We start from the raw sequence: 26,850 nt of genomic DNA, 5'->3' as shown, positions 1-26,850 counted from the left end.
GTGTTTATTTTGACAAAACAAAAAATTATACTTTGAAACTTTCACCATTTTCCATCATGCAAACTTCTCTTAACACATATAATATGCTTTGACTTTAAATGAATAAAACAAAGAAGTGCATCAATTTCCCTAAAGAACACAAGGTCCTTTTTGAATACATTTTAAAATTCCTCATATAGACCATTACACCTCACTATGCTACAACTCTGTGACCATGAGAATTGTAGGCAAACAAACCTCATGACTGACTTTATGGCCACAACCCAGGTTTTAGGGAAGAGGTTAATAGTCAGTAAATTGTGGTTAAAAAAACACTGAAATGAATATGACATTAAAAACTCAGTAAGATACCTGTCAAATGGTATTAGACCAACTGGACCCCTGACTCAGTGAATTTTCATTACTTGGGATAAAGACAAGTAACTTTTTGAGACCTAAATGACCTGGACACCTGACCTGCCACTCCTCTGTCTGTATCCACCACACCCTTCCTGCCCTTGCAACCCTGGGTTTCCTGGACTGGGCTTCCTTCAAGTCCTAGCAAGTACCCGGCTCCCTGCAGCCACAGGGGTTCTGTAGATGTTGTTACCTGAATGTGGACTGTTTCTCCACCCATGGTAGGCTAATGGACCCCACCACTCACTCTTTAGAACTTAATGACCACTTCCTCAGGTACACCTTTTGGACTCCCTGACCACGTCAGTGTCCTATTGTTCTACTTCAATACAGCTCTTTATCATCGATAAAAATACCTTTATTTGTGTGATTATTTGCTTAATGACTATCTCTTCTACTAAGATTTTTTTTATACCTTTATTTTATTGATTTATAAGTTGTGCTGAGGATCGAACCCAGGGCCCCGCACATGCTAGGTAAGCACTCCACTGCTGAGCCACAATCCCAGCCCTTACTAAGACATTATTTTCATGAGGACAAGAACCAAATATATTTCTTGTTTGTTTGTAACCAGGACATAACTAGGATATAGGCCAGGGCCTGGTACAAAAAAGATGCCCGAGTATCTGTTGAATGGTTGAGAAATGACAATGCAACAGAAAGAGGAAGGAGCAATCTTGAAAAACCCTAATTAAGCAGACTTTTAAATGTTATTATCCAGAAATCAATATGGGAAAATTGTGGGAAGGCTGGGGATCAAGCTTGCTAGACAAGTACTCTACCACGGAGCTACAACCCCAGCCCAGGAAAGTCCTTTTTCAAATGTAGCCATCTACTTCCAAATAAATGAAAACCAAAACACTGTTCATACTTATAAATGAAATAACAGTCACAGCTTTTCTTATCAAACTCATACTGAAAGGAGGGCTATTAATACTATGTATTAATATTATGCTTGGATTCTATTTACCCACACAAGTTCTTACAACTCTTATTTTTTCTTCAGACAGTATGTAGAATTTATACTCCTGGTATCTTCAGTGCTTTGGGGATACTACATGTGTGCCAGAATCAATAAACCAAAGATAATGTTTTCACTCTGGTAGAAGTTAGTATTCTTTGCTTGTCCACAAAAGTTCAACATATAGAAAAATCTTAAGCTTTTCTTGTCAAATAATTTAGTCAATACTTCTGCATGCCTGCCTTTTCTCAACTTTTCCCTCAATGCAAACTATGAGTTTCAACTAGTTTGTTTCAAATGATATAAAAATATATTACATTCATTTCCCTATGAAATGCTATAGTCTCTATGTAATTCTTTGATTTAATATTTAATGATACTTGGAAAAGCCTAAATTATATGTTTTTAAAAACAGACCAAAACCTGAACATCCTTGAATGTTCCACAGTCTTTACTATCTTTAACAATCTTACCTCTTCTGTTTTATAATTAACTCTCTGATCAAGCAGCCTAAAGCTATTCTCCTTAAAAAATGGGTTTTCATAATTTCTGAGGACACCTTCTTTATACAAAAAGCTCTGAGGTTGACTAGGGTTGAGGGCAGACTCCATAGCCGTGCTTTTAGCCAGTGACTTTTCCACAAACTGCAGTGTCTCTCCATTGCACTGGAGTAGATGTGGACTTTGAGGAGACTGTCTGACACACTCTTGAGCAAGCTGGTCTTTATTTGCAGAAATGCTAGTTTCCGTTGGATTTTCTTCCTTACATAAATCTTGCTTTATATTGGTATCTTTTGCATAATTATACACATGGCTTTGCAATTCTGGCTTCTCCATGTAAGAAAAGCCTTCTGTTAGATTTTGAAATGTTGTAATTTCATCATTAAATGCTTCTAGCTGATGAAATTTGCAAATGGGTTCAAATTGTCTCAACGAAGAAATGCAGGTGTTAATAGGCTCAATTTGAATCTTCTGTGAGTAAGTTCCAATGTTGATATCTCATTAGAAAGAAAGAAGAATGATTGACCATAAGTTCATGTGATAAATGTTATACTTAACAAATAAATTGTTGAAGCCTTTTAGAAATTACATATCTTTCAACCTTATTCAATTGCATGGATTTCAAGCATGACTGTGCTAGCAAACTAAACACAGTAACTTTTTACATGGGGGAAAGAAGTCCTTAAATGCCACAGAAAAAGCATGATTTTTATTTTTTATCATTTTGGTCAAACACCATTACAAAAAATTCCAAGATATCTTCAAAATTCTCTGTTATAATTTTAAAATATTTTAATTACAAAATGATTCAAAAGGATGCAAAATCACATGGAGTAGCAATAACAGCAAACATATTTAAAAAAACTTGTTTGATCTTATTTGTAACTCAATCTTTTTTTAAAAATATTTATTCTTAAGTTTTAGGTGGACATAACATCTTTATTTTACATTTACGGGGTGCTGAGGATTGAACCCAGTGCCTCATGCATGCTAGGTGAGCACTCTACCACTGAGCCACAACCCCAGCCCAGAAACTCAAATATTATTTGTAAATAAGATCAAACAATAATAAGAAATGGAGATGCAAGAGATGTTGTCACTTGCCTAAGGTCACAGAGCTCAGATTCTAGAATACTACTTCTAAATGAAATGCTATACTGTTTTTCAGTGGCACATACTGCCAATTTTTAATACATGTCTAAAAAAATTAGAAAGAAGCTGGGTGTAGTGGCATACACCTGTAATTCCAGCAAGGCGGGAGGCTGAAGAAGGAGGACTGCAAGTTCAAGGCTAGCCTCAGCAACTTAGGGAAGTTTTTGTCTCAAAATAAAATTTTAAAAAGGGCTGGGAGCCAGGCACAGTGGTGCATGCCTGTAATACCAGCAGCTCAGGAGGCTGAGGCAGGAGGATCTCAAGTTCAAGGCTAGCTTCAGCAATTTAGCAAGGCCTAAATAACCAGTGAGACCCTGTCTTTAAATAAAATACAAACAAGGGCTGGGGATGTGGCTCAGTGGTAAAGTGCCCCTGAATTCAATCCCCAGAACCCAAAAATAAAAAGGCTGGGAATATATAGTTTAGTGGTACAGTACCTAGCATGTGCAAAGCCGTGGGTTTGATCCCCAGTACCACAAAAATAATAACAATAAATAAGAAAGAAATATTTTCTTTTCTTATTGTCATAATGGCACTTTCTGATTTTTTTAAAGATGTTAGAACTTTTTAGTTCACATGTAGGTCTTTATCTATATGGAATTTATTTTTGTATTTGGTGTGAGTTAAGGTTCTAATCATTTCCTACATTTTTTAAAGTGTCAATTGTTTGAGGAGAACTGAATTATCTAATCCATTGATGATCTAATCTATTCTTTCCCTGATTTATAATAATACCTCTATCAGATACCAAGTGTCCATTTTTCATAAGCGGATCTATTTTTGGACTTTTTATTATTTCACTGTTGTGTTGCTTGTCTGCCTATAACATATTGTTAAATTTACTAAAACTTCTATAATAAATCTTGTTATATGGCAGGACAAGTCTCCTACATCTTCTTTTCCAAAATTTTGATTATTTTTATTTTTTAAAAACTTTTTTCACTTCTAAATGGGAATGTTAGGACCAACTTAGAAAAAAATGAAATGGCATTATTTCATATATTTGAGGAAAATGTAAAATTTTATCTTCATAAAACTGAACATGAAACATTTATATTTTGTCTTCCAGGAAAGTTTTATAACTTCTAGAGAAATCTTTATACATTTTTTTAGATTTATTCTTAGGTACCTCAGTTTGAGCTGCTACTAGCAAGTTTTTTAAAAATTATTTTTTAAATAAGTTGATGCTGGTACATTGTATTGCTTATTGTTTTACATTTATTCTTTTACATCAATTTTTCTAAACTTTTGTATTGATTCCAATATTCATAGATTCTTATTAATTTTCTCTGTAGAAAAATCACATATTTACAAAAAATGTATTTTCCTTCCTAATTCTTATTCTTACAACTGCACCTACTGAATTCTATAATTTCAATAATGCAAAATTATTAAAAATAAAGAGACAAATCAAATCTTTTTAGTATTAGTCATAATTATTAAAAATAAAAAGACCTTTCTATAGCATTTGGGTTTGCTTTACTAAATATGATCTATGTTTCTCATTATATGATTAACTCTGTAGCTTTCATCTATCAACTTAAGGCTAGAATAAGAGATTTTTAGTTATATCAACATATATCTTTTAAGATACTTGTACAGTCTATAATTCTAGGGTCAGAATAGACTTGAATCATAGCTTAATTGAAGCTACATGACCTTAGGCAAGTTACTGAATCTTACTCTCTTCCTCTGTAAAATGGAGATAAAACAGCCCTTGTTTGAATTTTTTAAAATTCTTATTTCATAGGTTTATAAATTAAATGTAATAAATATATATAAAGTGAATAAATGTATATAAACTGCTTAGCATAGTACCTATTATTATTATTATCATAGGTACAAAAATTGTTTTTGTTTTGTATGTTGCCAACAAAGAGATACTTACCACCTAAACTGTCTTGTGTGCTATAAATATCTTCAGAAAGTTTGGGTTTAGACTCATTTTCCCTCTTTGCATTTTTTGTTTCATTCTGCATTCAAAGTAAAGGGCATTAATATTAACACTTCAAACATTGTAAACTTCTAAAAATATACATTCATTGCTACATAATTTTCTATTATATGAGCTTTTTTTGCACAGGTGAATTTTTTTTGCACTATTATCTTTCCTGAGTCACAACACTGACAAATAGCCTACTATTATTTCAATATTTTGGTGTTTTTATAAGTTAGATCATGTAACTATAAACATAAGAATACTTGAGAGTACATATATATGCATATTACTGATAATTCTTTGATGTTAAATCTTGTCTAAATAGCATTAGAGTAGTTGTTAGTCTAGTTTTTTTTTAACATTAAAGATATATAAATCAGAGCTCTAGTAATGAGCTGACATCTGATTCCATTAAATGGTAATTTTTGAAATTCAAAGGATTATTCCGTTATTTCAATATTATCTAAGAAAGGGTTTACTAATTAATATAAATAAAATAAAAAGAAACTATTTTAAATTTTTGAGGAAAATATTAGTTTAATCATAGTGTATCAAATGGTAGGCATGGTGGCTTATAATTCCAGTGACATGACATTCTGAGGCAAGATGATGCCAAGTTCAAGGCCAGACTCAGCAACCTAGCAAGATCCTATCTCAAAAATAAAAAAGAACTGGGGATGTAGCTTAGTGGTAGAGCACCTCTGTTCAGTCTCCAAGACCAAAATAAATAAATAGTATATCAAATGTGTGGATATAAACTGTACCCTAAAAAACATCCACTTATCTTTTATTAAAGTCAGTTAGCTAGCTGGGTGTGGTGGTGCGTGCTTATTAACCCAGTGACTCAGGAGGCCAAGGCAGTAGGGTCCCAAGTTAGAAACCAGCCTCAAATTGCAAGGCTCTAAGCAACTTAGCAAGACCCTGTCTCAAAAAGAACTGGAGATGTAACTTAGTGGTAGAGCACCTCAGCACCAAAAACAGTCAGTTGACTACAAACTTCTATTCAGTAATACTTTTTTTCTAATATTTATTATTAAGTTTTAGGTGGACACAATATCTTTATTTTACATTTATGTGATGCTGAGGATCGAACCCAGTGCCTTGTGTGTGCTAGGTGAGCACTCTACCACCAAGCCACCACCCCAGCCCCTTCAGTAATACTTTTTCAGAATTGTCCCATGTGTTGAATGTACTTGGAAGTTACAATAAAAACAGATACAGCTTATTAAAATCTGTTTTTTAGTTGTTACTAATTTAGACCATTCCTCCTAATTACATTTTAAAAGTATTAAGAATATATTTAAAAAATAAGCATGATTCACTTGCGTTTATATTTCACAAATCTTCTTATGATTCTACTTCTCATAGAATTTCAGATAACTTTCAATCCTAGTCTTCTCTGATAGTACTATTTTTAACTAAAATGTGCTTTTTTAAATACATATAAGAGGATGTGAGGGGAAGGGGAAAAAAGAGAGAGATAAATAAATTATGGTTGATGGGGTAGAGAGAAGTGAGGGGAAGGGGGGAGGGGAGAGGAGGGGAAAGGAGAGGGGGGGAGGGGGGATAGGAAGGGGATAGGAAGGGCAGCAGAATACAACAGACACTAGTATGGCAGTATGTATAAACGTGGCTGTATAACCAATGTGATCCTGCAATCTGTACACGTGGAAATAATAAGAATTCATACCCCATTTGAATCAAATGTATGATATATGTCAAGATCAATGTAATATTTTGAGCAACTAATAAATTTCTGATGAAAAAAAAAGAAGTACAATTGACAAACATATGAAAAAAATGTTTAACATCTCTAGTAATTAGAGAAATGCAAACTAAGATTTCATCTCACTCTAGTCAGAATGGCAATTATCAAGAATATAAGCAATAAAAAAAAAGAATATAAGCAATAATAGGTTTTGGCGAGAATGTGGGGGAAAAGGTAGAATCATACATTGCTGATGTGACTGTAAATTGGTGCAACCACTCTGGAAAGCAGTATATGGAGATTCCTCAGAAAACATGGAATGGAACCACTATTTGATCCAGGTATAAACATTATTAAAATGGCCAGTTAACTGAAAAAAAAAATGTGCCTTTTGTGTATAAATTTATTAAAAAGAATAAAATGTCCAGTGAAATCCAAGGAGGATCTCCTTATGTAATTTAAGATATCTGTTTTTCCAAATGTAGAATATAGTATCTTAGACCTTGATCAACACTAAAATACTATGATCTATTTTTTCAAAATGAGAAAGTTTTTAATAATTATTTTTAAAATGCTGGTCATTGAAGACACAAAGTATTCGAAAGCTCACCATAATACATAAAGCTACAGGTCAACTCTACATCTGTGCAGATAATTTAACTAGCCCCCCATTGATGAAAATTTAGTTTCCAATATTTAACTACTATAGATAATTATATAAACATCTGAATATTTTCTAGAGAGAATTTTAATTTTTGTAGCAGGGATTGAACCCAGAGGAACTTAAAACAAAGCCACATCCCCAGACATTTTTATATTTACAGACAGGGTCCCAGTAAGCTAATTAGGGCCTTGCTAAGTTGCTGAGGCCGGCTTTAAACTTTTGATCCTACTGCCTCAGTCTCCTGAGCTGCTGGGATTACAGGTGTGAGTCATGGTGCCTGGAGTTGTAGACAGAATTTTAAAATGCGGTTGAACTCTTAATTTCATATCTCTAAATATCCCTTTAGAAAGGCTTTGCCAATTTATAAACTGAATCACATGAAATTTTCAATATTTGTTCATTTTTGAACTACAAAAGGCAATTTTATATGGCCTAACTTAATACATTCCTATTATTTCTCTATACTCATGTTAGCAATTATCAAACCCTTAGAACAACACTTCTGAAGATCTTGGGATATTTTATGAGAAAGGGCGCTAGGAATTTTCATGAAGATAAAGGATGGGAGCTATGAACATGGAGGGTACTGTCAATGTCATTTTGAATGACAACTAAATCTGCATACTGACACAGTGGGAGACACATGCCCTGCCTCTGTGACTGAATTGTGGCTTTGTCCCCTAACTGCACTTTTGGGCCTCCATGAGCAGGATAGAAAGTAGCAGTTCTGAAACTTTTATGTGTAAAATTTTCTCTTCAAACACTAAAGGGACTAAGAAAAGCAGGCTGCATTCCCCTCCTTTGTGCGTCCACCAGAAATTCTCCTATTATTTTTCATATTTTTGAAGATATGTTCATCTGGATGACAGTGCGAATGCTGAACAAAGCTGAACCTCCAGAACCTATAAGCAATGCACACCTGAGGCAAGTCTGAAGCACTGAGGCTTGTTTCCATACAGCAGGGAAAATCTGAGTGAGTTAAATCTTCAGAAAGACCACTGAAATTCAAGGCATCCAATTCTGACATGCTTTCAAATTTTTCATGAGGCGTCTCCACTCCAAAATGTACAGGATCTGGTGGTAATGACCAAAACTTGTTTTTTTGTAATGCCAGGGATGATGTCCAAAAATTTTCAGAGTCCTTGTTCCTTTGTGCTGAATGATGGAAAGCCTCCTCAAAAAAACAAAAGCAAACAAATAAAAAACATGAACACATATAATTTTAGTATCTATTAATATATGCAAATAAAGAAGGGTTTCCCCTACTCTTCCTCATACTTGCAGCAAAGTTCACTGCCCTAAATGTTATAAAAGTGCCATTTAAGTTATTAGAAAATTTAAAAATTTAGTCTAAGTATACCATGATAACTTTGTTTGCTACTATCCTGTAATTCCCTAAAGGCTATGACCTAGAAAGTGAAGGGATCTCTGTTACTTTAAAGACCAACACTAAGCCCTCCTCACTTCCCTATGTCACATGGGTTCTCTCAGGCACCTGTGATTGAAGATTTGGAGGCATCTTGGCATCCACCTCATTATCCACAGCTGAACCGTTACCAAGTCCTGTCTGTTTTTGCTTTAAAACTGTTTTTCCATCACCCATGTTTTCATTCCATCCCCTATGCCATCACTCTGATCCATATCCTGACATACTCATTTTCCAGAAGATGGGAGGAGGAAAGATATTAAATCACTGAGTCCTGATTCTTCTACTTGACTTTCATGGCTTTTCACAGCCTGTACTGACATCACCTACCCAATATTCCCTCCAAATCTAGTCAGATCAGGCCCATTTTCCTGCAAATAGATAATGCTTTCTACCACTTTGGCAACTGGCCCTGGCATTCACTTCTCTTAAAACCTTCATCTGTTTTTAAAAACCTTTACTATGTTTTAAGTCTGCAACTCTCTCACAATTCATCCTACTGCCTTAGTTTTCACCATTGTTCCAAGGGTGTTTGTGTTTTTTATTTATAGATTACAATTGCCTTTTGGGAAGTCAACTTATGCCTTTATGTACAACCTACTATAGGCAGACCACTGTTTTCTGCACAGTAAATACTGATTGAATAAATCCTGCATTCCAGGGACTTATTTCTACTAAATCCTCTCAATATGCAGTCACTACTTATTTGCCTGGATGAATTATTTTGATGAATTGGTGAATTAATGATCAATTTAATGAAGATTCTGTTCAAACTTATGCTATCACTCAGTAAAATATAAAAACAGTAAGCCAGGAAGGTCACATAGGACTTGTGAAAGGTCCAACTTTATCCTCACTACTTCTAAGTCTTTCAAACAAATAGATACCGCCTGCGCTGTGGTGAGGGGGATCTGAAAAACCTATCTTGCTGTTTTCCAAATTCCAAAACCCATAAAGGCCTCTTTTCTTTTCTTGGTGAGTCGGTAACTTTCAAATACATAACTTTGTTCATGCCCCCTAGGTCGCTGCACAATCTGCCAGTTTATTTTTTTTTAAGTCAGGCCTACTTTTTCCATCTTCCACATCTGTCCTGAGCATATTTATATTAGATTTTTAAAATACTCAACTGTTTGGAGAGCTATTTCGCAGACACGCTAAAGCACTTTAAAAGTAGATAAAACTCTTTTTAATATTTTTCAGTCGTGTGACAAACCTCAACTTTTTAAAAGCACGTATTTCATTTTCACCTCAAAACAATGCACCAAACTTTGTGAGACACCTAAGTGTGCTCAATTCCATGATCCAGAGAACTTCTGGAACCCACGCTAAGAACTGCGATCTTCCTACCCCTACACTGGCCCTGAGGGAGGAAGAACCCCAGTCCACCTTTTCCCACCGAGGGCTTCTGCAAACAGGCAGCGGGCTCTAGGCGCGCTGGAACGTCCCAGTGTGACGTCCGCCCGCGCCAGCCACTCTCGGAGGGGAAGGGCACCGGCGCGCTCGACGCCTTCGGCGCGGGGTAGTCCCCACTCAGTTCCAGAATGAGCGTGGACTCCCATGGAAACAGCCTGTGAGCTAACTGGAGCGTCCTTCTACGAGAATAACCACAAAGTAGCGGGAAGAAACGAAAAGCACCAGGCAGAAAGCCGCAAAGCGGAATCAACCTCCTCCCCCGGCAATGCAGTTTGTCCCTCTAGCGCACCGTCCCTAGCGAGCTCCCGGATCTCCGTACGGCACAGGGGCGGGACTTCCTGTGATATCGGACTTCCGCCCGGGGCGGGGTTTCCCGGTCGGCTTCTGACCCAGGGTGCCAGTGCTCTGGGTCCTCGTGGTCGGAGTCGAGTGTGTGCGAGGGCTTCTGAACCGTTTGCGAGGCGGGGTTCGCGGAGAGGCCGTTGGATTCGCCGCAGGTAAAACCGTTTCTGTGCCGTTTCCGCCCCGGCGCAGAGCGGAAGGCCTCCGCGGGTGTCGAGGGCTCGGTGCCTCCATCATGGACTACCGGCGGCTCCTGATGAGCCGGGTGGTCCCCGGGCAGTTCGACGACGCCGATTCTTCCGACAGGTGAGCGGCCGTAGAATACTCCCACTCTGTTCAGATTCTGCTCTCTCCTTGCTTGTAGTTCATAGGGTGTTTCAGCTGGCTTCGTCTGCATCCCTCCGAGTCTTCCTACTTTAGGGCAGAGTTCAATGAGTCATTTGTCAAAGACTGGTTCCCTGGACGGTCAGCATAGCCGAAAAACAGAATGGGGGATAGCAACTGGCAGACGTAGGTGTTTGTACTGTAACTACATCCTCAGGTATTTATTGAGCACTTCCTGTGGGCCAGGTTTTTATCCTTGGCTGGAAATTGTCATGAACAAGACAAACCCAGGGCCACTGTGATGGAACTTGACGTGGAGAGGAGAACAGACCATTTGTAAACAATATGACGATGATATGTATCATACAAGTTATTGAAATAGGTTAATACACTAATTAATGGTCAGAGAACGATTACAGTCCACATTTAAATGACAAGGGGATATCATTCCAGGCAGAGAGAACAAGTGCATAGGTCTCACGGGTGGAATCCCTCTTGGTTGTGAAAGGCAGTGGAAGTGGTTGAGATAGAGAAACGGGAGGGGACCAGATCATGTAGAGCCTTACAAGTGATGGCAAGGAGTTAAGATATCTTTGAAACTCTTTAGAAGGCCAGAGGAGGGATTTTTGCAGGGGAATGATGTAATTTGATTTATGATTTGAAGGAAGTCATTTTGCTGTGTAGAATATGGTCATGGGGAATAAGAATGGAACAGAGACCAGTTTGAAAAATCAGGTTCAAATAAGATGGGCACCAGAGCTAGAGTTTTAGAGATATGATTTGGAGATAGAAATGACAGGTTTATTGATAAATTGGATGTGGATTCTAGGGAAGGAGCAGTGAAGAATCACTCCTACTCAGAAGGAAAATGAAACTGTTATTTTGAAATTCAAGAAAAGGATTCCTTTTTTTTATGATAAGGATTTGTTACAATGTAGGTTTTAATTATTAATTGGGACATTTAAAAAAAATTTTTTTTAGTTGTAGATGGACACAATATATTTATTTTCATGTGGTGCTAGGATTGAATTTGTGAGGCAAGCGCTCTGCCACTGAGCCACGATCCCAGCCCAATTGAGGCATTTTTCAATAAGTAAACTTATACTATTTTCTTTGTGTCAGATCTAGTGTTATGTTAGGTGATATGGGTGTGTTGGTAAACACTATACTAATTGATGTAGACCTTGTATTCTGGCAAGGAAAGCTGGTATTAAATAATTAGATAAATTATTTATATTAGAATTGATTTACTAGTATGGAGGAAAAATGGGTGAACAATAAGGAAGACTTCTTTGAACAAGTGATAGATAGCAAGCTGATATGGGAAGGATGAATAAAAAAAATGAGAAGGGCTTTTCAGTCTTATGATTACAGATCAACATACAGAAGACCTTTTGGAAGAATTTAAGTGGGAAGAAGCAGCAAAGCAGCTTGCTGGTGAATAGATGATAGTAATGAGAATGCACTAGTTTACCGACCAAACCAGGCGATAGTGCATGCTTATAATCCCAGCTACTCAGGAAGCTGAGGCAGGGGGATCACAAGTTCAAGGCCATCCTCAGCAACTCAGCAAGATTCTGTCTCAGAAAATAAAAAGGGCAGTTGTGTGCTTCTGTATGCGCCTGTAATTTTAGCAATTTGGGAGATGGAGGCAGGATAATGGCAAGTTCAAGGCCAGACTCAGCAGATTAGTGAGTCCCTCAGCAATTTAGTGAGACTCTGCCTCAAACAAAAACAAAAACAAAAACAAAAAACAAACGAAAAAACCCTGGGGATGTAGGTCAGTGGTAAGTGTCCCTGGCTTCAGTCCCCATTATCAGAATTAATAAATAAGGCTGAGAATGTAGCTCAGTGGTTGAGCAGCTTTGGGTTCAATCCCCAGTACCATTTAAAAAAAATAAAAATTACCACCCACATGGGGTATTGTGAGGATAAAACCAGGGGTTCTTTTACTGGGGATGATTCTGCTACTCCCAGGGGACTTTTGGCAATCTCTAGAGAAATTTTTGTCTGTCACGGATGGCTGGGGGTGGGGGTATGCATTAATGGCAAGTGGTACATAGAGGACATTGATGCTGCTAAATATCCTGCCATGTACAAGACAGTCTGTCATGGCGAAGAATTACTTGACTGTTTATAGATTAGTAGATCATATTTATGAAGTTCTACTAAATTATAGGTGTTGAAGGATTCTGTTCCTACACAAGCCCATGGGGATTTGGAGCTGTCAGAGCCATAGCTACTTAATAAATTGGGATTGGTATCTGAATTTACTTAAATTCATGTGTGACTGTTTGTAAGTAGTGCATATGACTAGTTTGTCCATATGATTTCTGTCCTTATTCTCTACATGAAAGGTCAAAACTGGCAATACCTGTATTGAATTTCAGGCCTATAGACATGTTTTGTTTGGTATGCATTTTATTTTATAAAAATTGAATGTGACATGAAAGATTTTACAGAAACATCTATATTTCTGGCTTCTCTTAAAAAACCAAAACAATCTAATAACACAGGTTCTGAATTCTTACATGGCTAAAGATGACCCTAGTAGTTGTGCTGCTTTTACCCCTAGACTCTCTCTTTTGACAGTCCCTACTTCTATTGTCTTATATTCAGCCAACTTGACTCACACATAGTCCCCATTCTTTCCCTTCATAAACAAGAGTGATTTGAAGTTCTTTGTGTCTCACTAGTCTTAATATAATATAGCTCCTTGTGTTGCAAAGTGGTATTGAGTTCAAAGTAAGACTACTTTAGACTTATTCCCAGATTTTGCTAGAAAGATTTTTTTTCTAATCTTGGAGCAGCTCCATGAATGATTTTATAGTCAGGTCTGGTGCACTGATCAGAGTAAGTTATTTTAAAAGAGAAGGTAATGTAAATTCTAATCTCACTAAGGCAGGAGCAGGTTTATCACATGCTATATTCCTTCCCTAGTGGGACTTGGGTGTGGAGAATAAGCAATTGCAAAGAACTGAGACATAGGAGAAGTAAGTTTTGGGAAGATGGAACTTATTGGAGATATATTGTGAGGAATGTTTCAGATTTATCAGCATTATTTAGTCTGTTATAAATAAATACATACGTGAATCCAGGTAGAGGATTTGTAAACATGCTAAAACATTGTTATTTCTAGTGAAAATGTAAATTTGAAGATAATCAAAGCGGAAGATGGCATTCTGTTTGAAGACTTTCAAAACAATGTGACTAAGAAGAGTGAAAGTGAGATAAAAGTTGAAGAGGAAGAAGAGGAGGACTATGATGATGACAGTGATTGGGATTGGGATGATGGAGTTGGAAAACTCACCAAGGGTTATGTCTGGAATGGAGGGAGTAACCCACAGGTATTTAAATGATTCTGTATAACTTTGTTTTTTTGTTGTTTTTTTTTTTTTAATTGGGGTAGGTAACTAGGAAGTGAACCCAGAGATGCTTAAAAACTGAGGAATATTCCCAGCCCTTCTTATTTTTATTTTGAGACAGAGTTTCACTAAGTTGCTTAGGGCCTCCCTACCTTATTGAGGCTGGCTTTGAATTTAAGATCCTCCTGCTTGCAGTCTCCCAAGTCACTGGGATTACAGGCATGGGATACCATGCATGGGTGTGTGTGTGTGTGTGTGTGTGTGTGTGTGTGTGTTGCTTGGAATTGAATTCAGGGCCTTATGCATACGAGGCAAGCACTTTACCAACTGAGCTATATCCCCAGCCTGTTTGTATTTTTTAAAAAGACTTTTTGTGGTTCTGGAATTGAATAACTGAAAGGAGTTTTTTCAAGTTATATTGTCCTGTAGCCCCAGCCTTGATTGATTCTCTTTCTGTATCTTTTCATATTTCTCATAGTTTCCTGAGTTTGGATTATTTCCATAATCAGAAAATGTTAAATTATTTAAGTGTCATAAGAGCTGGGTGATTTTAAGTTCCAGATCAGAGCGCAACTTAGTGAGACCTTGTCCCAAAATAAAAAATAAAAAGGGTTGGGATATAGCTCAGTGTAAAGCATTTGCAGCATGTGTGAGTCCCTGGGCTCTATCTCCAGTACTTAAATAAGTAAATAAATAAATATGTAGTATCATAAGATTGTAAGCTTAAAAATGTGCATAAAAAAGCACATGAATAGGCAGTAATTATTAAGAAATAATGTTCAAACTTCTTAGTAAATTAAGAAATGTGGATTAAATATGTAGAGATACCAACTTCTCACCTATGAAACTGACAAAGACACAAAATACATAATTGATGATCAGTTAATATGTATAATTAACTAGTATATGATAAAAACTTTAAAAGCTTACAAATGTTTTGAGCAGCAGTTCTTCTAGGGATGTGCCCAAATTTATTTAGAAGTCAGAGTCTCCAAGGTTGCTTGTGGGACAGGAACATTAGAAACAACCTCGATTAAGTTTACTCTGGGATACTATGCAGCTATAACATATATTGCAATGGAAGATTATATTAATGAGGTTGAAATATATTCATGATCTACATGTGCAAAAAACAAGTTACTGAGGCATGTAGAGCTGACTTCTCAACTTGAAAGTACTAAATGAATATGTTAGGAGTTTTCAGAGCCATAGATTAAAATGGTGTATTAAGGTTACTGAACGAGATGAAGGGGAAAAGACTCAACATTATTCCTTTGGCTGTTAAAGTAGCTCATATATCAGATTGCATTCATTTTTAAAATAACTGAAGAAATTTTATACTTACTGTGTTCTTGTCTTGGTAATCTTCTATTGATTCATTGATGAGTCTTTAAGCAGTTTGAACATTGACTGTGATGCCTTTTTTTTTTTTATAACGAATGATCTTTTTTAAGAAAGCTAAAAAAGCAGTCTATACCCAAAGGACTTAAAAACAGCATACTATAGGGACACAGCCACATCAATGTTTATAGCAGCACAATTCACAATAGCTAAACTGTGGTACCAACCTAGATGCCCTTCAATAGATGAATGGATAAAAAAAAATGTGGTATATATACACAATGGAAAACTACTCAACAATAAAAGAGAATAAAATCATGGCAGTTGCAGGTAAACGGATGGAGTTAGAGAAGATAATGGAGTTGGAGAAGATAATGCTAAATGAAGTTAGCCAATCCCAGAAAACCAAATGTCGAATGTTTTCTTTGATATAAGGAGGCTGGTTCATAGTGGGATAGGGAGTGGGAGCATGGGAGGAATAGACAACTCTAGATAGGGCAGGGGGGTGGGAGGGGAAGGGAGGGGGCATGGGTTAATTAATGATGGTGGAATGTGATAATCATTACAATGTATACAACCAGATATGAAAAATTGTGCTCTATATATCTAATAAGAATTGTAATACATTCTGCTGTCATATATAAATTAAAAATTACATTAATAAATAAGTTAAAAAAAGAAAGCTAGGGCTCCCACTCCTGCTATATCAATCTACGCAAGTTGCTCGTCACCCCCCCCCACCCCGTTATTTTGCTGCAGCCAGACTGTGGCAGATGGTGGCCCGTACCGGGAGCCCCGGGACACTGGGGGCGGGGGACAACACTGCATTTATCTTCTCCAGTGTCATAGCAAGAAATTACCATGTTGGAATCAGAGGAGAGCCCTCTTCAAACACCTTGATCTTGGATTTCCTAGCCTCCAGAATTACAATGAAATCATTAAGAAGAGGACATTATTGGAAAACAGTAACTCTGAGGATACATGCATATGGAAAGTCATTGATTTGTTCATCTTCTGAAATGCCCATAAACAAATTTCAATTTCTGTTTTTGAAGTGGCACCCATGAGAAATATTCATAGAATACTGTTGATGCTGGATCCATTAAGATTATTGTGTTTGAAGACAACTGGAGAGAGAGAATGTGAAATATAATGAATTGCTTTCTGTTTCTAAATGCGAGCACAGGTTTAAGTGTTTTACACTCCTTTGAGTGGTCATGTAGTAACCTTTTCAAACTTCATGATAAACAACCTCACAGTTGGGCAATAATATTTCCATGTGGAAAAATACCAGGACACTTTAAAAAAACAAAGCCTATTTCTTGTATTTCAAATCCTGAGTTCTTTCATCCCTTTTAACTTTTTTACCTTTTATGTTTAGAGCAGTTTAAAGAAAGACAACAGCAGGATAATTCCTGTAATGACTTAAAAGGCTATATAAAATATTAGTAGATTTGAGATGAAGAGGAAGCCTTGTAGTCTCACAGATATAAACATTTAAAAATTGTTTTTTCTTATTCTATCTTTGAAGCATCATTTGTTCTTGGACAGGTCACTTAATCTTTCTTCTATGATTTTATCATTATGCAAATAGCTCAGTTGTACTAGTAACAAACTTTGGAAGGATATGAAGAATAAAGAGTGAATTAAATAAAATTTATTTTTAAAATATATGCTTTCAATAGAAGTCAAATACTATGGGATTATTGTAATGAGTTCAACTAAGGGCAATTCAAATTATATATTATATATGTAACACACGAAGACATTAACCTATTCAATATTTTTTGTAAAGATAAATAAAGGATGAATATGTAAAAAAAAAAGAAAGCTAAAAAACAAAGATTTGAAGTGTAAATGCTTACATGTAAACGGTTGTCTTTGTTTGCTGGGATTATAGCAATTAGAATTTTATCTATTTGTCCTAGAGGTGTCACTCAGTGTAGTGCCTAACATGCATGAGGCCCCTCAGTTCAATCCCTAGCACTGCAAAAATAAATAGTTAAAGTTTTACTTGTGTTTTCTGCCATGTATTACGGTGTTATCATGTATCTACATGTATTATTTTAATTAAAATTTATTTTTAGCTGGGTGTGGCGGGGCACACCTGTAATCTCAGTGAGGAGATTGGAGGCTGATTCAAGAGAATCGCAAGTTCAAGGCTAGCCTTAGCAATTTAGCAAGGCCCTAAGCATCTTAGTCTCAAAAACAGATAGATGGATAGATTAAAAAAATAAAAGGATTGGGGGTGTAACTCAATGATAAATTGTCCTTCGACTGAATATCCAGTATCAAAAAATATACTTTTAAAGTTTAATAGAAAATTATTTTTTAAGTTTTAATCAAGCTAGAAACCACCCAGTCTCCCATGCGTCTAACATTATTGAATCAGTAATTATTAGGCCCTTTTTATCTTTGCTACATTCTCTTATTTATGAGTTTTAGATGTTGTCTCTACCTCTCTCTTTGCCATTAGTGAAGTTTGTGTGCAGCACCAGTCAAGCCAAGCCTTGTAATTGGTTTTTCCCCTCTCTTAATATATTGGGCCTAGGGCCTCGTATGGTGGCACACTCCTATAATCCCAGGGACTCCGTAGGCTTAAGCAGGAGGATCACAAGTTTGAGGCCAGCCTCAGCAATTTAGCAAGATCCTGTTTTAAAATAAAACATAATTTAAAAAAATAAAAAGAGATATCAGGCCCAAAATGAAATTCTTAGAAACAGTTTGTGGATAAATGTACATTCTCAAGTTTTAAACTTGCAAACCAACCGGTCAAGTTAGAAACATTCATTTTAATTAACTATTTATAATCATGAAGAATACATTATAGTGATATAAATAACAAGATTATGTGGACTTTGTTCTAGGCAGTAACTTGACCTATTTCAAATGTCTTTTTTTTTTTTTTTTTAAATAGTTTTAAACTGGTCTTAGGGGCACTTGCTCATAATCCCAGTGGTTCAGGAGGCTGAAGCAGGATTACAGATTCAAGGCCAGCCTGGACAACTTAATGAGATCCTGTCTTACAATTAAATTCAGATTTTGTGTGTGTGCGCGCGCGCGCGCGCACATGCATGCTGGGGATTAAACCCAGGGCCTTGTGAATGTGAGGCAAGCCCTCTACCAATTGAGCTATATCCCCAGCCCCACAATTAAATTCAAAAAGAGTTGGGGATGTACTCAGTGGAAGAACTATTCTGGATTCAATCTCCAGTATTGAAAAAAAGTCTTGAGCAGATTTGATTGATATTTTTTTAAATTTTTAATTCTTTTTAAAATTATTTCCTCCCTATAATTATGTACTTTATTTTTTATTAGTGCATTATAATTAAATGTAGTAGGATGTGTTGTTACATATTTGGACAAGCACACAATATAACAGTCTAATATGGTCAGTTTCTTCACAGTACTTCCTTTGTCCCTCCCCTCTCCCTCTTTCTCTAGTCTACTGGTCTCCCTTTATTTTCGGGAGAAACTCCCACCTTCCCTTCATTCACTTTTTTCTGTCTTCACATATAAGCCAAAGTGTATGGTCCTTGGCTTTATGAGTTTGGCTTATTTCACTTAGCATGATATTCTCCATTTTCTTTGGCTTTCTGTAGGGAGTGTTGCTAGGAGATGCTTCTGTAGCAGGTAAACTAGTCCTGAGATTTCCCCAAGCCAAGACATAATATTGTTGTAAACCCTGTTACATCACTAAGTTTTATGGAGCACTCATGGGGCCATTGGGTTCTGCTCCACATTAATCTGTGGTGGCCCCAAGGGTGATATTTTCTTTTCCTAAATGTATTTCCTTATTAATGGTCTAATAGCTAACTATGAACAAAGGAAAAAAGCATGTGTTGATGAATCTTAGGTTTGTATTTACAACTTGTGTCCTAGACTCTACATTTCTTTATTATAGGCAAATCGACAGATTTCCAACTACAGTTCAGCCAGAATGTCTACTCCAGCTGACAAAGTCTTACGGAAATTTGAAAATAAAATTAATCTAGGTGAGTTAATAAAATACATTACCTCACAGGACTGTGAGGAAATTCTTCAAAAACCATAAAGTATTATGCAGTCTTATTGAAATGAACATATTCAAGTGTTGCTAATTCAATAACACTACTTAAAATCAAAACATGTTAGTGATTTGAAGTCATGACTTTCTGCTTTTTTAGTTTCATTGTGGGAATATGAAGTTCTTGTGTGTTCTGTGTTAGACTTTGTAGTAGGATCATCTCATAGTAGCATGTTGAAAATACCATTTTGTTTTACTATAGTTTTTATGAAAGAGTTAATTATTAAGTTGGTGAATGCAAGGAATCAATGCTGATTTGAACTACCACTTCTTTGTGTGCTCAGGGGATTGGTTGCTGGGGATTAAACCCAGGGTTGCCCTACCTCTGAGCTACATCCCCGGCTATTGTTTATTTTATTTTTGAGACAGAGTCTCAGTAAGTTGTTTAGTCTGGCCTCAAACTTTCGAACCTCTTGTCTTACCTGCTGAATGGCTGGGATTACGGATATGCGCCACCAAACCCAGCATCTTTCTCCTCTTGTAGATCCTTGACTCTTTAAAAACATATAACATGGTATCTCTCCTATAAATTCAATAAATGCTGAATCAATGAATATGAATATTAAAGGATCCTCATCACCATCAAGAACCTGTAACTTTCTGGGCATAGTATTGCATGCCTGTAATCCCAGAGGCTTGGGAGGCTGAGGCAGGAGAAAAAGTTTTTTAGAATTAAACTTGGAATTGTGACAGTTATATTATCTATAATATGCAAAAATATTAACAAATGTCTGGAATTTAATATGCAGATACAGTATTTTTGAAGTATTTCTATATTTAGAATTCTATAGAATTCTGTCTCAAAAACTATAGCTATTGTGATAAAAGTGACAATGCTTATTATACAAGAAATAGTTTACTTTTGAAGACATTATATATTCTTGAAGTCTTTAAAATTTTAACATTAAATGTAATGTTGTTTAAAGACATTACATTTTTTTTTCATTGTGTAGATCTAAGATCCTAACTATAATAAAATATTTAGAAAACAGAAGAGAAGGAAAAGAAATCTCTTATTCAGAGATTCTCTGATTAATGTCTTTTCCTCTTACATATTGTTTACATTATGGCTTTTTTGTATTTTTAGATAAGCTAAATGTTACTGATTCTGTCATAAATAAAGTCACCGAAAAATCTAGACAAAAGGAAGCAGATATGTAAGTAGTATTTTAATTATAAAAAACGGGTGATAGGGAGAGATTCTAGATTAAGTAAAACAATTATTTTGCAAAGGATATTAAATTATATCCTTTTTTATCTCTGGCATAAATAAGGGTAGCCTATACCTTTGTAAATTGAAAATATCAAATGAGTCTTAAGAAATACATGGTAAATCTGTAATCTTGTGAAATTCACAAATGTATTCTCTCGAGGATAACAGTTTGAGAATAAATGTGTAAAAAAATGTTCCCTTTTTAGAATTTATTGAAAATTGTTTCCTTTCATGAAGTAATTTTAAAAATCCAAGGGAAGATTAAAAACAAAATCATGATATAATTGAGAACTATTTTGGTTTGCACTTTTGTTCTCAAAGTCAATTAATTGTTTAAGCTCTATCTCTGTTGATAAATCTAATATGATCACTGTTATGGGAAATAACTGATCTATTACAACTAGCAATGTTAGAACTGAACTTAAAAACCCCATTTTCCTGTGATTTATTGCTTTAACCAAAGGGTCTCAGCTTTTTTGAGAGCCACTCTAGTTTTAACCTATTATTTCACCCTCATGACTCTATTTGAATCTTTATTAGTGTGGGTTAGTGTTCTTGGCTGAGTTATTTAATGTATGAGTTGAAACAAAATCAGTCTGCATTTGAAGACTATCTTGAAATGGAAAGATCTTGTGGCTTTGTAAAAAGATATCTCTAAAGAGAAAACCTTATAAATAAAAGACTTAATTCTGTACTGTTCTAATTCAGAATTTGAAAGATAGTGTACTCTGTGTTTTGTCACTTTATATCTTAATCCAGCTGCTCTTTTATTTCATGCTTCTGTATCACGGGGATTCTTTCTCATACTGCATATGTACTGCCCTAGAGTATTGAATCCCACATTTAGGAAAATAAAGGAAGTTTCTCTGAGTGAAAAGTCTGCAATGAAATTTACCTGAAATCTCTTATGAGAAAAACTTAAGAATTTTCACAAAATGATGTACATACATTTAAAATCTTTATTTTGGCTTCTTTCACAGAATTTTGAGTGTATCAACTGTTCTTTTTTGTTTTCCATAGGTATCGCATCAAAGATAAGGCAGACAGAGCAACTGTAGAACAGGTATAGTTTAAATGTGTTGCAAGCTCTTTTTTAAAAAGCCTTTCTTTCCTCTTTGAATTATAGTTTGCTTTCATCCTTCTTGCTTAATACTAATGTTACCTAAAATTACTCTCTTTATAGTTTTGAGATTGACATTTCGCTTTACAATAGGACCATTAGAGTCATCCTGCTGTGGCCTTGTGAAGCCACCATGTGATATTTTCCCCTTCTTAGAAATGAATTATCAGACTCTAGTTATCTATGTATAGGAATTTTATGAACTTTTCCTAGCAAATAGGTTGATTATCTGCCACAGAGCTAGGGGCATATGTGTGTGTGTGAGTGCAACTGCTTGTGTGGAGAAAGAAAGAGAGGTAATGCTTTCAAATTCTCATTAAAAATCTTTTTCTTTGATTAGAAATTATGTGTGTGTTATTCTTTCTTTGCAAGAAGGGAGGAAAATTAACCTCTAGCTTTCCCATATGCAGAGGGGTATGATTGCATGTTAGTATTGGCCTATGCTTTCAATAAGAAATAAGTGATAAAAAGGACCAAAACGGGCTGGGGATGTGGCTCAAGCGGTAGCGCGCTCGCCTGGCATGCGTGCGGCCCGGGTTCAATCCTCAGCACCACATTACAAACAAAGATGTTGTGTCTGCCGAGAACTAAAAAATAAATATTAAATTTCTCTCTCTCTCTTTAAAAAAAAAACAAAAAGGACCAAAACATTGTTATTATTACCACCTTCCCACCCCTCTCCATCCATATACAAATAGATTTTAGAATGGAAGTCTCTTTGCCCTCCAGGCTTGGTTTAAGACATATGCACCCCTCCCATCATGCACATCAACCCCCAGGAGAGTAGCACCTCTCCTGATGATTCTGAGATCCAGAACCATTTGTGCAATCAAATAATTCCACCATTGGGAGGGAACAGGGTCTGGGTCTATGTCTTCATTGACCTCTGGTTTATTATGTGTGATTTGTGTTTGTATTTAAAAGCAAAGTATGGTCCAGCTCAGAGAGGTAGGGCAGGCTTAATTTTCAAATAACTTAGAAAATCTTTTGCTTTTTTTCTTTCAAAATTAATTTTGAATGGTGGAGTATATAGCTTGAGTCTTAATTTGTCTTTTTTCTTATTTTTTTTTTGTTTGTTTCATGAGCCATTTGGTGTGTTGCTCCTTCCTTCCTGTATCCCTTGTCTACCTACTAATTTTGCAGGTCTCATTTAGATTCCTATATACAGCCAGTTTTTCCCTTTTTGTCTTTACCTGTGCAATAGAAAAAGAATGGAAATTAGTGCTCTTCACTTCTTCCCTTTCACTCTTCTGTCAGTTATAATGGTTGCATTTAGTCCTATAGTCTTCCAAGGTTGTGTTTTTTATATTAACCTTAAGTTTCTGGTGTGACCCCAGTTGCCTCATTAAAGTTTAGACCCTTAGACGTAGTTAGTGACGTTTGGCCAGTTTATACTCTCTCTCTGGCACTGAAAGGTCTGTTTGAGCCATAAGGACCCCTTGCTGGTGTCCCTTGACACTGTATAAACATATTGGGCTGCATCAGTGTCATAGATGGACAAAAACAGGCTGTAAATTCCTTACCGTCTGTTTGTTTAAGAGGACTTTAAAATTCTTTTTCAACAAGACTGACTGTTCTGACTCTGAAGGAGATCTTTATCCTGATTTACACAGTCTGCAGGAGTCTTCAGACTCTTAAAGGGCCAGTAAATACTGTAGGCAGCGCAGGTCACTTATAGTGTATATTGAATTGCCTTTAAAAGCAGTGCTTAAAAATGTAAAGACCATTTTTAGCTTTCAGGCTGTAGAAAAACAAGCTTTAGACAAGATTTGGCCCATAGGGCCTAGGATGCTGACCCCTGGTTTAGTATATGTGCTATGAAGTGAGTACTCCCCCTGGTTTAAAGTTGTCTTCCAATGCATACTGGATTTTGAAGTCTTATTGTAAGAAAAAGAATATTAAATATCTTAATGACTTTTTATATTGATTACATATTTAAATGATAGTGTTTTAGATATATTGGGTTAAATAAGATGTATTAAAATAATTTCACCTTTTTACTTTTAATGTGTAGTGGCTAGAAAATTTTAAATTAGGTGATTTGCGTTGCATTTCTCTTAGCTAATGTTGGTCTAGAGTCCATATTTTTTCCTCTCAAGACTTGTTGGCTTTGGTTTCCATGACTTGATGGACTTCTTGGTTAGCTGCCTCTGGTTTGTTTTGCTGTCACCTCACTTTTCATATATAAATGACTAAAAATCAAAGTGAATTAAAAATCCCATGATAGTGACTCTCCTTTACTTAGTCATTCAGAATAACCTGGCTCTTCTGTTTATTCTCACATGTGTTAATGAGGAAGATTTGGAACCATCTTTCTAGATTTTGTGTTTTTTTGCATTTTTTTTTAGGTTTTGGATCCCAGAACAAGAATGATTTTATTCAAGATGTTGACTAGAGGAATCATATCAGAGATAAATGGCTGCATTAGCACAGGAAAAGAAGTGAGCTTTTCTTTGGATCACTGAATATTTTCATGTTAGTTTTCTTATTTCAAATAACAATGAAACTTTGGCACTTAATATGTTAATTGTGCCTTTAAAAAGAAAGGAAAAGGGGGCTGGAGGTGTAACTCAGTGGTAGAGTGCATGCCTAGCATGTAGAAGGCCCTGGATTTGAACACAAACACTGGTGGGGAAAAAGAAAGAAAAAAGGGTTAGGATAGTTTAATATAAATGTTTCTGAAACTGGCTTTATTAGTAGTTATGGCTAAAAAGGAAATTGTATATGAAACTGTTTTCTCACTATAATTGCTATATTTTATCTTTCAATCTAGTTGTGCCCACAGTTTAGATGATCATATTATTGTGATATCCTGAGTCTTAATTTAAAAATTGCTAATAGGGAACTGGGTGTGGTGATACATGCCTGTAATCCTAGGTGTTTGAGAAGGGGAGGCTGGAGGATTACAAGTTCAAAGCCAGCCTCAGCCACTTGGCTAGGCACTAAGCAACTTAGTAAGAACCTATCTCAAAATAAAAAATAAAAAAGGCTGGGGATGTGGCTTAGTGATTAAATGCCTCTGGGTTCAATCCCTGGTTACCTACCCAGCCCCAATAAATTGCTAATAGAGATAGGGGCTTATAGTCTCATTTCAATGAGTCACTCGTTCTCATTATTTTCTTTATATATGTACATCAAAAAAGATAAACATGGTGTTTTTTAATTAGCAACTCATTGTGTGGGAATTACTAGTTGCAAGAATATCTCTTAATATTTTTCACATACTTGAGACTTAAAATTGTGAAATAATTTCTCACATATATTTAAATTGGATTTTACTGTGTACATAGTTATTAGCCACTTAACAGTGGGATATGTTCTGAGAAATGTGGTGGTGTGAGAACTTTGTAGAGTGTACGGTATAAAACTAAGACAGCCATGACATCACTAGGTAACAATCCATTTTGGGACTGCTGAGGCATATGCAGCCTGGTGTTGACTAAATTTTTAATGTGGTATGTCACTGTATCTAGGAGATTTATGATGTTTCATGTTTTAATTCACATCTTTCTTGTGCATGTTATTTCACTAGACTTTTGAGGTTAGAGTCAAATAGATTGGAACAGTAAAACACAGTAGTTATTTAACACTTTTTTGTTTTTGTTTTTGACTTTAAATAGGCCAATGTATACCATGCTAGCACAATAAATGGGGAAAGTAGAGCAATCAAGATTTATAAAACTTCTATCTTGGTGTTTAAAGATCGGGATAAGTATGTAAGCGGGGAATTCAGGTGAGCTTAAATTTATTTTCCCCAGTTTCTTTAATTTCTGGTTTTTAAAATGTTGAAACAGAACAATGGAATGATTGAAATAACCAATAGTTTTTTTCCTCAAGATTTCGTCGTGGCTATTGTAAAGGAAACCCTAGGAAAATGGTGAAAACATGGGCAGAAAAAGAAATGAGGAACTTAATCAGGTAACTGGGATGTGTGTGTCAGCCTTTCTGCCAGCAGGTCTCAGTGTGGTTCTCCCCAAAGGGAAGGACTCACTTGAGGTGTTTAGTTTTATTAGGTCTGCTGAACTGAGCAAAAGAAACAGATTTCTGGACAAATAGCAATTACCTGTTGTGTATTCTAAGAATGGGTTGAAGAAGCATTCTACCACAGTTCATATTTATTTATCAAAGCTAATCATTTGAAGAGCCTTGAGATCCTTCTGCCTCAGCCTCCTGAGCCACTGGGATTACAGGCATGCGCCACCATACCCTGCTTGAAGAGCCTTGTAAGCTATATGAAAGCAATTAGAATTTGTACAAAGGAAGACAAAAGAGTTGTTACAGGATTTTAAACAGGGAAGTGACATAGTTGGTGATGATAATGTGTTCTCCTTAATAAGTTATTGGTGTTTTAACAAATCTTGTGAAGTTCTCAACTATGTATCTGTTTCCTTTTTTGATTTTGTTCCAATTTTGGACACATTTACATAGTCTTTATTTTTTTGGTTTGTTTTTGAGACAAGTTCTCACTATTTAGCCCAAGGTGATCTGTCTCCTAGTTAAAGTAGTTCTATTCCTCAGTTTCCAGGTAGCTGGGATATAGGTATGTGCCATCTTGCCCAGCTTTTATATTCTTTGTTTGCATTAACGAAGATAAAGAAATAGCACGTAACTGAAATCACTAGGTAACAATCCATTTTGGGACCACTGAGGCAAATTTTGAAAAATTTCCCCCCCTCTTTCTTTTCCAATGTCTTTTAACTTTTTATATGCTATATAAAGGTATTATACATTGGAAAATTTGAACATGTACTATTTGTTTTTGAAAGTCCTGTAATCTTGTGTTCAACTAGCTCTTAGGTGAGAATCTAATGATTTATATTAAACATTTTTAAACATTTTTTAAATATTTAATTTTTAGTTGTAGGTGGACACAATATCTTTATTTAGTTTTTTTTTTTTTTAAATGTGCTGAGGTTTGAA

General features: G+C 35.8%; 2 protein-coding genes across 2 annotated transcripts in view; one reads left to right on the top strand and one right to left on the bottom strand.

Moving 5' to 3' along the window:
• Window positions 1-9,922, bottom strand: part of CAGE1 (cancer antigen 1) — a gene marked incomplete at its 3' end in the record, with an annotated part of 38,425 nt that extends 28,503 nt beyond the window's left edge. The window contains exons 1-4 of the mRNA XM_081296466.1: window positions 9,869-9,922; window positions 8,240-8,494; window positions 4,898-4,982; window positions 1,831-2,354 (exon numbers count right to left, since the gene is read on the bottom strand). Coding sequence (XP_081152592.1) covers window positions 1,831-2,354; window positions 4,898-4,982; window positions 8,240-8,347 — 717 coding nt within the window. The 5' untranslated portion in view covers window positions 8,348-8,494; window positions 9,869-9,922. The remainder of the gene's footprint in view (window positions 1-1,830; window positions 2,355-4,897; window positions 4,983-8,239; window positions 8,495-9,868) is intronic.
• Window positions 9,923-10,495: 573 nt separating this feature from the next.
• The window catches only part of RIOK1 (RIO kinase 1), a 35,076-nt gene continuing 18,721 nt past the window's right edge, over window positions 10,496-26,850 (top strand). The window contains exons 1-8 of the mRNA XM_081295530.1: window positions 10,496-10,807; window positions 13,965-14,172; window positions 19,436-19,526; window positions 20,685-20,754; window positions 21,831-21,873; window positions 24,279-24,371; window positions 25,551-25,663; window positions 25,768-25,848. Of these exons, the coding sequence (XP_081151656.1) occupies window positions 10,737-10,807; window positions 13,965-14,172; window positions 19,436-19,526; window positions 20,685-20,754; window positions 21,831-21,873; window positions 24,279-24,371; window positions 25,551-25,663; window positions 25,768-25,848 (770 nt within the window). The 5' untranslated portion in view covers window positions 10,496-10,736. The remainder of the gene's footprint in view (window positions 10,808-13,964; window positions 14,173-19,435; window positions 19,527-20,684; window positions 20,755-21,830; window positions 21,874-24,278; window positions 24,372-25,550; window positions 25,664-25,767; window positions 25,849-26,850) is intronic.

The sequence above is a fragment of the Spermophilus citellus genome (assembly GCF_964194105.1).
Source record: "Spermophilus citellus genome assembly, chromosome: 5".
Classification (NCBI taxonomy): Eukaryota; Metazoa; Chordata; class Mammalia; order Rodentia; family Sciuridae; genus Spermophilus; species Spermophilus citellus.
Note: the sequence above shows the minus strand (reverse complement) of the source record. Positions and strands in the feature narration are given on the sequence as shown.